At 48.1% G+C, this 12,188-nt stretch overlaps 1 protein-coding gene across 1 annotated transcript in view; it reads left to right on the top strand.

Moving 5' to 3' along the window:
- Ptk7 (protein tyrosine kinase 7 (inactive)) overlaps positions 1–11,730 on the top strand; it is a 62,914-nt gene extending 51,184 nt beyond the window's left edge. The window contains 7 exon segments of the mRNA XM_047559732.1: positions 898–1,101; positions 1,830–1,985; positions 2,728–2,960; positions 3,949–4,029; positions 8,841–8,992; positions 9,976–10,154; positions 10,680–11,730. Of these exon segments, the coding sequence (XP_047415688.1) occupies positions 898–1,101; positions 1,830–1,985; positions 2,728–2,960; positions 3,949–4,029; positions 8,841–8,992; positions 9,976–10,154; positions 10,680–10,840 (1,166 nt within the window). The 3' untranslated portion in view covers positions 10,841–11,730.
- The last annotated feature ends 458 nt before the right edge of the window (positions 11,731–12,188 follow it).

Here is a 12,188-nt window from a genome sequence, read left to right as displayed (position 1 = left end):
TCTTCCTGGGTTTTGTAGCAGCCACACAACTACCCGAGTGGGTGGGAGGGGATCAGGTCAGGATGCCATAGGACAAGGTGACTTTGGCCTTCAGGACCAGAGAATGATACATCAGATAAAAAGGCCTTGGACCAAACTTCTCCTGCTAACCAGCTCTATGCCCTTGGAACAAGTAGCTCCCATCTGGGAATTTGTTTCTGCATCCTTAAGATAGAAGGGGTTTAAATGAAAGGTTCACAAACTCTTGGTTTAACAGAGTAATTGTTTTTCTAAACAGCATATTATGTGGAAGCTTAAATGGATGAAAATGAAGTAGCCAGACTCTTGGTTGAAGCTGTTGGGGTACCTGTGAGAATTGGGGAATCCTTTATGGACTCCCCCTTGACCTCTCACCTTCAGTTCAGCTGATGATTCCTGGAAACTCTCTCCATATGCCATTGAAAGCCCTTAGACTAGCAGATCCCTTCTTCAGATAGGCTTATTGAGACCCCTGCTGTGTATTAGGCCATGACTAGGATTCTAAATTGAAAGCTTCCAAATGTTCCTCTTCAAGACTTGCTCACTGAAATATCAAGTCACTTGGGACGCTTGTTAGTAGTGTGGATTTGTGCCCTGAGAGGTGTTTTCATATACATCCTGTCTTGGGTTCTGATGCACAGCCAGCTTGGGAATCACTGGGCTCATCTCCTTCCAAGCTTCAGTGACCTCAGTGGGCACAAGGACCTGCTGGCCCTTGTCAAAGCCTGTGAAGGTAGTAACCTTCCCCTGCTTCTCTACCTTGTTTAGGCCAAGAAATATCTGGAAGTTGTCATAAATGTGAGGTGGGATGGTTTAGTAGAGAAGTAGGGCTTGGTTTACCTCAGGAGCCCCTGTCCAGACCCATCTGTGTGTCTTTAGACAAGCCCGTACTGGAGGATTCTGAGGGCCCAGGCAGCCCTCCTCCCTACAAGATGATCCAGACCATTGGGCTGTCAGTGGGTGCTGCTGTGGCCTACATCATCGCTGTGCTGGGCCTCATGTTCTACTGCAAGAAGCGCTGCAAAGCCAAGCGTCTACAGAAGCAGCCTGAGGGCGAGGAGCCGGAGATGGAGTGCCTGAATGGTGAGGACCCCTCCACAGCCACAGAGGAGTGAGCCCGTCCCTGCAGGAAATGGGTGGCCAGGTCCAGGTGTTGGAACTGGGACTGCCCCACCCCTGGAAGCCTGGTGTTGGCCTGTTCCCAAGGCCTTGGCTTCTGAACAGCCAGGCTCAAGACTTCCTCATTGGAACCTCTAGGTCACTGCTTATTTCCAGGTGTCTCCCAGCACGAAATGACAGATACAGTTAATAGATGCATGCATGTTTCTGTAGGACATCTTTTCTCCCGCATGTCTGACAATTCCCCCAAGGGCAATCTCTTTGTCTCCATCTTCCTGCCTGCTTCCCCCAGGGTCATTGCTGGGTCTCCTGTCAGCTTAGGTGTTCAGAGCAGGGCTTGGGTTTCCCTCATTGTGATTTCCCCATGCCTGTTAGGGTCATGTCCATAATCCCATGAACAGAAAAGCCCTGGTATACATATGGGTTCAAGGACTGGTAGTTCAGACTTCCATAGTGTGTTCATTTCAGAGATCGTAATCAGCTACATCAATAAGTGGTCCTTTACTAAGGGAAACCTGTCCCTGCTTCTCCTCCCAGCCTCATCAATTTGTCAGTGGCATTGGTGCTATCACATGGAACAAAGTGGTTGGCCCCATTTGGCACGCAAGGGAGACAGGGAAAGATCTGAGGTCCCCATGGTAGCTGGAGTGTCAGGTCTCATTCTGACACTCTGCCATATCCCATGTTTCCAGGTGGGCCTTTGCAGAATGGGCAAACTTCAGCAGAGATCCAGGAGGAAGTGGCCTTGACTAGCTTGGGCTCTGGCTCTGCGGCCACCAACAAGCGTCACAGCACAAGTGATAAGATGCACTTCCCACGGGCCAGCCTGCAGCCCATCACGACGCTGGGTATGTTGCCTTAGCTACAGCTGCTCATGCTTCACTACAGGTCACTAGTCCTATCCTGAGCCTTGGCAGTGGCCTGGTGCTGGCTCTGATGTCTGTGAAACCTAGCATGAAAGAAGTGACAGAGCACAGGTCTTGTCCAGGTTGTCCCCTGTGTACTAGTTATACCTCCACACAGATTGTGTCCTGCCTATGGTATTATTTCCTTGATTTTTCTTCATTAAAATGACTCCTTGGATGTGGTGGCACATGCCTATAATCACAGCTACTTGGAGGCTGAGGCATGAGGATCACAAGATCAAGGCCAACCTCAGCAACTTAGTGAGACCCCATCTCAAAATAAAAAAATAAAAATCCCCAGTACTGAGAAAATAAACAGACTAGTTAACTTTGTTATAGGAAAAAAATGTGAGAAATTATGGGTTTGTGCTAGTTTGATTTTTTTTTTCTAACATACTTTAAAACATGTAACTATTAAGACATGTTTATTGTAAACCGCCAAAAATTCTTACGCAAACCACCTTTAGGAAAATGCTATCAGTCCAACCATTTTATTTTACTCTTAGACTCACTGAATCCCAGGGAGAGGGGTGGTTCTACAACAGAACCAGGGCTAGTGCCCACCCGGGTAAGTGGGATACAGCAAAGACTCCCCACTGTATGTGAGGTCATAGGCCCCTCCCCAAGCTAGTGGTTTGCTCCGTTTGGGTGTAGGCAGCTGGCTGATCCAGATCTGTACCCGCAGGGAAAAGCGAGTTTGGGGAGGTGTTCCTGGCAAAGGCACAGGGCTTGGAAGAGGGTGTGACAGAGACCCTGGTGCTTGTGAAGAGTCTGCAGAGCAAGGACGAGCAGCAGCAACTGGACTTCCGGAGGGAGTTTGAGATGTTCGGGAAGCTGAATCATGCCAACGTGGTGCGGCTCCTGGGGCTGTGCCGGGAGGCCGAGCCCCACTACATGGTGCTGGAGTATGTGGACCTGGTATGCTAGCAGAGAAGGGGCAGGGACACCTGGAGGTCTTACCCTCTGCCCGCCTGCTCTTGCCACCTCAACTTGCTGTGCTCCCTGCTCTCCAGCTCTCTGACACTTGCCCTTCCTTTACCAGCACCCCATCTTTCCTGGGGTCCTGAGTTGTTCTGGGGCCTCGCACTCTACATGGATATCTTCTCGGTGAATTTCCCTGATTCTGATCATCTTTGATTTGTTACATTCCCCTGCCCCCCTCGCCCCCCGGGGCTTGTCACCCCTTGAGAATAAACTTGTCAGACCAGGCTGACAGGCTGGCCGGCCTTTCTTCCTTCTTCCCTTCCTTCCCTCACCCCTTCCCTCCTTTTCTTTCTCCTTCCTTCCCTTCTTCCCTTCTGCCTCCCCAGTTCCTCTCATGGCACAAGTGTTAGCCTTGCCATCAGCCTTCTCCTTTCCACCCAGGTCATCCTTCCCAGAGCTGCCCCTTCCTTCATTCCCCAGTTGCTCTAGTCCCTGATCCCCTTGGAACTCAAACCACAGCTTGTCAAGTCTCCTAGCTCTGGAGTGGGTGGGGGAGGGAGCATTCTCAGCCTGTCCATTAACAAGTACTTCCCAGTGCTTTGTGTGTGTTTCAGCTGCTGATGTTCTCCGTGTTCATTTTTGTCTATTAGATTATAAATTTCTGTAAGACAGGATTTCTTCTCAGGGATCTATGAGGACAGGGTAGGGCCTGTGTTTTCATCTTGGCTCCCTAAAGACAGAAGCTTTGTTAGACGCTCTTGTCCTTTTCTGACAAAACTTCTAGAAGGCATCTCCTCTGTGATTTTTAATTCCCACATTTCTAGTGAACTTTGCCCATAGGAGGGGTGCAGGTTGGGAGAGCCTTCGGGTCAAGGTTTCTCACCACTTCCAAAGGCAGGAACTCTTCAGGCACCTGTTTTGTTTACTACGTTAGAGCCCGGAGTTGGGCTCTGCCCTGACAGAAGCTTGGCTCTTCCCTTAGGGAGACCTCAAACAGTTCCTGAGGATTTCCAAGAGCAAGGATGAGAAGTTGAAGTCACAGCCCCTCAGCACCAAGCAGAAGGTGAGGAGGTGGGGAGAAAGGTCCCAAGAGTTGGCCAAGGGCAAGGGCAGAGTGGTAACAGAGGTGCTGTTCATTCAGTGCTCCCTAAGGGTCAGGTGCCACAGTACGTACTTCATATATGTTATCTTAATCATCACTGTTGTCCTCTGAAATATATGTTATTATCCCCATTTTGTATAGGAAGAATCTGAGCCTTAGAAAGGTTAAGAGACTTGTCCCACTGTGGAGCCTGAAAATATCCTTGTATTCTCATGCTGACGTCACATAGAAAGCAGCTCTGGCCCTTGCCTTTGAGGCAGGAGCTTTCCTTGGAACCAGACACGTATTTGCCTGCAGTGAGCTCTGAGTTAGGGAGGCAGCATACATGTAGCTCAAGTCCCAGGGCCTGTTGGCTGGGTGTGACCCTGAGTCGGTTTCCCCAGGCTCTGAGTATAGTTGGCCCTTCTGTGATTGGGCATCCTGCTCTCAGGCACTTAGGATCTAGTGGGGGAGATAAGGTAAATGAGTCTGGCATCACAGACCTAGGGACTTGAGGTACCACTCGGAAGTGCGTGGGAGGCATCAATGAGAGATGTTGATGACAACTGAGTCCTTCAGGTGGACAGGCAGCTGTGATTAACAAAGAAGGTTTCCTGGTAGAAAAAGCCATTTGAGTCCAGTTCTCAAGGACAGGAAGTAGTTGAATGGCAGGAAGGGGATGATTGCTTCAGGAGGGAGGGGATCAAGGTAAGTTTCTGTGTCTGGGTCAGGGAGGTAGGCTGACCGGAAATCAGTTACCTCTATCAAGTGACCTGAGGGACTCTTTGAGAGTCATCACCACCTTAGCTAAACATCTCCCCCCTGCTTTTAGTATTTTGAATTTGATGAGAGAGCTTCAATAAGTTCCATACTTTCTGAGGACAGTATTCTGCATCAGATAAGAGAACTGCTTTTCAAAAATGAAGATTTCAGTGAGGCATGGTGGCACATGCCTATAATCCCAGCAGCTTGGGAGGCTGAGGTAGGAGGATTGCTAGTTCAAAACCAGCCTCAGCAAAAGCAAGGCACTAAGCAACTCAGTGAGACCCTGTCTCTAAATAAAACACAAAATAGGGCTGTGGATGTGGTTGAGTGCCCCTGAGTTCAATCCCCGATACCCTCCCCCCAAATAAAATAAAATTAAAATAATGCAGTGCGCTGCATTCTTACTTCATATTGCTAAGGCCTGCCTGAATGAGTAGAAGGAGGAAAAATCAAGGTTTTAGAGGAAGGTGGGCTGGTGGGCTGGCTATTCCCTGGCCAGCTGGAGTTGGAATGAAGGTGAGTGGGCTGAGTGGAGCCCCAGGAGAATTTCAGGACAGCCGTGGGCAGCCATAGAAATGAAAGGTGTGGGCCTGGGAGTTGGCACAGTTGTAGGTAATGCTTGTTAGATAGAGTAGCTGATCAGATGAGGTCAGAGGACAAACAGCAGCCAGAGAAATGACCTGTGCTTGCTCTGTGGATCACCTACTATCTAGCTAGGAGGAGCAGGTTCAGCTTAGCACACCTGGAGGTCTGTGCTTCATCCAGGTAGAAGCTTTGGCAGCAACAGAAAATCCATTGTGGGAAGAGCTCAGTAGTCACAGTGGGTTAGCCAGGACTTGGGCAAACCCTCTGGGTGTTAAAGTTGGAAAGGAAAGGGTGGGTCTCTGGTCTTTACCAAAGAACAGGGCTTTATAACAGTATTTGACCATTAATCCAGTTGCCATCTGGTGGCATCTTGCCCAGCAGGGAAATACTTTATTGGCTTGGGTATAACAGAATTCTCTTTTACTGTCCTCACTTAGCCAGTATTTCCAGAAGCACTGCCTTTCTAAGAGACAGCAAATTAGTCACCATGCCAGGTCCACTCTTCTGTTTCTCTTGACTTGCAGCAGATTGTTTAGCTTGTGAGCCAAATCAGAGAGAGCAGGCTGAGGGGGACTGCAAGTCTGAGGAGGCCACATCACCAAAGTAGTTGTCTGCCACTTACAGATAGGACAGTGCCCTGGGGTTTTGATGTCTGAAGCAGAGTTAGCCCTGTTTATGATGACCACCAATCATTACGCCCCTTTATACCACCAGAGGCACTTGGGACATTCGGAGAATGGTCTTCCAGGGATCATTTGGGGGATGTGGCTTCTGTTTTTCCCTGGAGACCTAGTGCAGCATGCTGTACCCAGAGGTGCTCAGTAATCCTGCAGACTGTCCACCTGGCCTCTCTTTAACCCTCTGCTGTTTGGAAGCTGTCCAGAGATTTTGTGTCTTCACTTTGATTAAGAAATATATTAAAATGAGATCCCCCCCCCCCCCCAATTCTGATGGCATCATCTGTTTGGCACTTCGATGTCGATGCAGCGTCAGGCAACACATTGGCTGTGTAGTGAGGTCCAGTCTGGTGGTGGTTTAGATCAGTGCTGTCTAATAGAGTCCCCTACAATGACGCAGTGTTCCATATCTTTCCTGGCCAAAATGGTTAGCACTAGTCCCATGTGGCTACTGAGAACCTAGAATATGTTTAGAGTGACTGAGGAATTAAATTTTAAATCTTATGAAGTTTGAATTAACTTAAATTTAGATGGCCACATGGTGATGTGCTGATGTTTTCTATTCCTTTTTTTTTTTTTTTTTAAATGCTGGTTAAGATTCAGTAAATTGATTTCATAACATATGAACAGGCTGTTACTGTAGTTAGTAAGCCACCAGTGGAGGCCCACAGGGATGTCACTGGCCAGTGTACAAGAAGGCTAAGAAGAGCCACTTTGGAATGATACCTCTCCAAGCACATGGGCTTTGCTCCTCTGCAGGCCTGCCTGGGAGGCAGGCTGGTAAAGGGAAGCCAAAGGGCAAGTTCTGTAATGGTGGGCAGCCAGCCCCTCACCAGTGATGTGACCCAGGAGAGGTAGCTGTGGTGTTGACTCTGGGCTGTGTATAAAGCCTGTCTGTGGACCCTGGGCAAAGCTGAGGATGAGCCCTGCCTCACAGTACACATGAGCAAAGGCAGGTGGCCTTGCACAGGGCCCGACACAGAGTATGTACTCAGCAAGTGTTCTTCCTCTTGCCTTATATTTATTTGCTTGTTTATTTATTGCAGTGGGGATGGAGCCCAAGGCCTTCAGCATGCTAAGTACATGCTCCGTCACTGAGCTACATATACCCTCATACACCCTGGACCTTCCTTTACACCAAAAGGCTGCCCTCACCTGCCTGAGGTGACTTGGTAGCAGCCCCCTGTCACTCCCATTCCCTTTTTTTTTTTTTTTTTTTTTCTTTTTTCTTTTTTCTTTTTGGGTGCTGGGGATCGAACCCAGGGCCTTATGCTTACAAGGCAAGCACTCTACCGACTGAGCTATCTCCCCCATCCCTTTTTTTTCTTTTTTAACCCCAAAAGAATAGAATTAGATTGACCATGAATAATCCTTGGTTAATCCATAACATAATCTCATTATTGGTCCACAGAAGGATCTAATTTGCTAATAGGAAATCTGTAAACTAACTTCTATTTTTACACAGATGTTTGCTTTTCCATTGGGTGTTACAGAAAAGATGTAAAATGTAAGAACAGCTCAAGACTGTCTTAGAAACCTATATTCAAGTTCAGTTGTTTACATTTTGCCCCATTTACTTTATTACTCTCTCTCTCTCTCTCTCCGCCCCCCCCCCACACACATATACACATGCATATATATGTGTGTGTGTGCATATATGGACATATTATTATTTTTATGTATTTATTTCGGAACTGTTTGAGATAAGTTGAAGACAGGTTTTTGAACTTTTGCAATCGGATGTGTGTAAAGTGATGTGTCACTGGGTCTTGGTTTGTATTTCCTTGATCTCCAGTGACACTGGTTACTGGCTGTGTTCTTTATCCTTCCATGATTGCATTATGCAGTAGGTGACTTCTCCTTTAGGGATCCTCAGTCTGAATCTGTAGGCCTGAAGAACACATAGCTGGCCAGTAACTTGTTCAGTAATTCCCACAGTTCAAAGAGATTACTTCTTTTTTCTTTTGGTAATACTGAGAATTGAGCAGTTAACCACTGAGCTACATCTCCAGTCTTTTTATTTGAGACAGGGCCTCACTAAGTTGCTGAGACTGGCCTTGAACTTGCAATCCTCCTGCCTTAGCCTCCGGAGTTGCTGGGATCATACGCATGCACCACCATGCCTGGCTAGTGGTAGGGGCGAAGGTGGCATTGGGAAGGAATCCTTGGGGGTTTCTGGGGTGCTAGCATTGTTCATTTGTTTTCCTCTCGACCCCAGTCTAAAAAAATATAAGCCAAAAGTTTACCTGCCTCTTTATTCCCTAGACTATAGTTTACTTCCTTGGAGGCACCCAGTCTTTTGTGTGTCTATATTCACACACACACACACACACACACACACACACACACACACAGAGGCATGCATGCACACAAGAGTTTTTTACACAAACTAATACAAAATACATACTTGTAAAGTGAAAGAAGTAAGCCCTAAAAGATATAAGCAGGTATTATTGTCTAGTTATTTTTCATTCAACAAATGGTTACTCTCTGCTCTAGCACCATGTGCTACTGACCCAGTCTCACACTTGCTGAGTGTCAGAATGATGCCAAGCACTTCATTACATTTAATTCAGCCTTCTAGCAACCCAGTGAAGCAGGTACTGTATTATCCCTGTTTCATAGAGAAGGAAGCTGAGGTTATTGTGCTGTTGGGCTTCCTAAGCAGCACTCCAATAGCATTGACCCCAACAAGGATTGTGTCAAGGGTGGTCACCTTAAGCCCTAGACCTGCACTGTTCTGACAGGCCGTTATTTTCTCTCCAGGTGGCCCTGTGCACCCAGGTGGCCCTGGGCATGGAGCACCTGTCTAACAACCGCTTTGTGCACAAGGACTTGGCTGCTCGCAACTGCTTGGTCAGTGCCCAAAGACAGGTGAAGGTGTCAGCCCTGGGTCTCAGCAAGGACGTGTACAACAGGTAGAAGGGCCTAGATGGGGTGGGAGCTCTACACTCCTTCCTTGAGGGTGATGGGCAGAGGGCAGATAAAGTTTAGGATGTGTGGGAAAGAACTTCACGACTGCTCAGTCCACAGCAGGGAGGCCTGAACAAGAACAGAGCCTTCCCATCCTCTGTCTAAAGGTACATCAGGCTTCCCTGCAGTGGTCCCTCGTGGTCATAAATTTTCTGTAGTGACAAAAAATGATAAACCTTTTTGTTATTATAACCAGGCAAACTGTTTAACAGTTTTTATGTAGTATAACTATTCATATGGCATCCTCTATAACTTCCTGAATTCAGTTGTTATTATTTTGAAGATTAAGACTCAAAGCTCAGCCTGTGGGCAGAGATGGCTCTGGAGTGCCTACACGTACTAGGTGGCGCCTTCCGGGAACCTCCCCTTGAGTCACCCAGTTCTAAATCACCCCAGTTCATCTGATTGTTGCTTTGGTCATGGTTGGTTTAGCATTAATAAAACTTTTTACGTTTAATGGTTTTTTTTTTTTTTTAAAGACATTCTCTTTTTTTAGTATTTTTAAAGTTGTCAATGGACCTTTATTTTATTCATTTATATGTGATGCTGAGAATTGAAACCCGTGCCTCGTACATGCTAGGCAAGCACTCTACCACTGAGCTACAACCCAGTCCTAATGAGTTCTTCTTTTTCACATTTTTTAAGTCATTACAGAAAGTATGTATGATTATTAGTTTTCTTTTCTGTTAAAATTTAGGCAAAATACTATTTTAATGGAATTTTTAAACCATCAAACCCCATGTGAATGTTTCTAGATTTGACCCACTGTACCCCTGTGGGCAGCATATGTATTATCAATTTCTCTGTGTGCCTTGATGGGGAAATGCTGGAGGCCAGCCCAAGGAAGAGTCGCAGACATGGCATGAGGCTGGGATACAAAGTCCTGGCCCCGCCCCACCATGCTTCTTGTGTTTCTCCTATCCTGCAGTGAGTACTACCACTTCCGCCAGGCCTGGGTGCCCCTGCGCTGGATGTCCCCTGAGGCCATCCTGGAAGGCGACTTCTCCACCAAGTCTGATGTCTGGGCCTTTGGTGTGCTGATGTGGGAAGTGTTCACCCATGGAGAGATGCCCCATGGTGGTCAGGCAGATGATGAAGTTCTGGCAGGTAGGCAGCTGTATTCCCAAGGGATGATTCCATGCATTCTTTTTTTTTTTTTTTGCGGTACTGGGGATCGAACTCAGGGCCTTGTGCTTGCAAAGCAAGCACTCTACCAGCTGAGCTATCTCCCCAGCCCCTGCAAGGGATGATTCCATATGCCCTCTACCTCCTGGAGAGCTTGGGTAAGGCCCCAGGTGGTTTAGCCCACCTGCCCTCTTAGGATTGGTATTTAGCAAATATACAGATAGGACTACTCCAGTGGTTAAAATACTTTTCTACTGGTTGGCAAATAGCTCTTAAATAGCTCTTGTCCCCAACTCCTGCTCCAGCTGCATTGTTGGGTGTCCATCAAACCACTTAAGCTCCCACAGCACTTGCAGGATACTTGCTTGAGTCCAGGTCCACACATCGTTGGTTAGCATTCCCAGAGTCATCCTCATGTGACTGCTTGTGAGAACTGTAGGCCTCACAAAGTACTAGACAGGTTGTTAAATGTTTTGCCTAATACTCCACCTACCTTTTTCCCTGCAGATTTGCAGGCTGGGAAGGCTAGACTGCCTCAGCCTGAGGGCTGCCCTTCCAAGCTCTACCGGCTGATGCAGCGCTGCTGGGCCCTCAGCCCCAAGGACCGACCCTCCTTCAGCGAGATCGCCAACACCCTGGGAGACAGCCCTGCAGACAGCAAGGCGTGAAGAGGGAACCCAGCGGGCTGTGCCTCAGGATGGCATGAGCAGGGGAGAGGACATCTCTTGAGGGGAGCCTGCAGCATGATGGGCAAGATCCCTGTCCTCCTGGGCCCTGGGGTTCCTGCCCATGCACAGCAGGCATTGCTGAGGTCTGGGCAGTGCCCAGGCTTCCCTCTTCTTTCTCCTCACTCCTCACTACTCTCAGCCCTTAGGGAGGCTGATTCAGACCCAGACTGGGTGACTAGGACCTTGGGCTGGGCAGCTTTCTCTGTCACCCCTTCCTTCATGAGGGACAGTGTGGGTACCTCAGGTGACCCCTATTTCTGGCCTGCAACTTCTCCCTTTGACCAAGTCCAGCTCTGCCACTCATCTGCCAACTTTGCCTGGGGAGAGCTAGGCTGGGGGTGAGCTGGGTTTGGGGGGAGTTCCATAATATACTTAAGTTCCGGCCTAGCTCTGGGCATACAGGGCCATGGAGCCTTTGGCCCGTGGTTCCCACCTAGGGATCTAGACCAGGACTGTGGAGGACACAGCAAGTGAGTCTTCCCTGCTGTGAGCTTGTGCACACTAACCCAGACCTATGTCTTCCCCCAACCATTCTCTCCTTTCCTCATCCTAAGTGCCTGGCAGATGAAGGAGTGTTCAGGAGCTTTTGACATTATATAACCCGCCCTTTTTGTATGCACCATGGGCGGCTTTTGTATGTAATTGCAGCGTGGGGTGGGTGGGCATGGGAGGTAAGGGTGGGCCCTGGAGGAGATGGTGGGGTGGGCCACCCCTGCCTCACATTTTTATTGTTGTTGTTGTTGTTTGTTTGTTTCGTGGTTTTGTTTTTGTTTTTGTTTTTGTTTTTTTACACTCGCTGCTCTCAATAAAGAAGCCTTTTTTACAACCTGTTTCTGAGACTCATTCCCTACTTCTGCTCATGAATGCTGTGCTTTCTCCTTGCTGATCAGAAGGAGCCATGTGCCTCCATGGAGTCTGGTAGGGCTTGGATGGGACTAACTGGAAGACACTGGTCCTTGCCTCCAGTTCACAGATAGTTGATATGTGGTCTCAGAGGCACAAGATCTCTTCTGTCCATGCAACTGACCCCTTGGGAGCTGCCAGCTGTTAATCCTAGAAGCATCCCTGCCTGCACCCTCAGGTGGGTAGAGTAGAAGTGTAAGGGAGGACAAAATTAGAGTAGGATTGAAGAAGGGGTTAATGATACACTCAAGCTCTGAGTCCCTTTAAAACTCAGGAAGAGGGCTGGGGAGATAGTTTAGTCGGTAAAGTGCTTGCATTGCAAGCACAAGTCCCAAGTCCCTGGGTTCAATCCCCAGCACCGCAAAAAAAAAAAAAAAAAAAAAAA

This window comes from Sciurus carolinensis, chromosome 7 (assembly GCF_902686445.1).
Source record: "Sciurus carolinensis chromosome 7, mSciCar1.2, whole genome shotgun sequence".
Lineage (NCBI taxonomy): Eukaryota > Metazoa > Chordata > Mammalia > Rodentia > Sciuridae > Sciurus > Sciurus carolinensis.
Note: the sequence above shows the minus strand (reverse complement) of the source record. Positions and strands in the feature narration are given on the sequence as shown.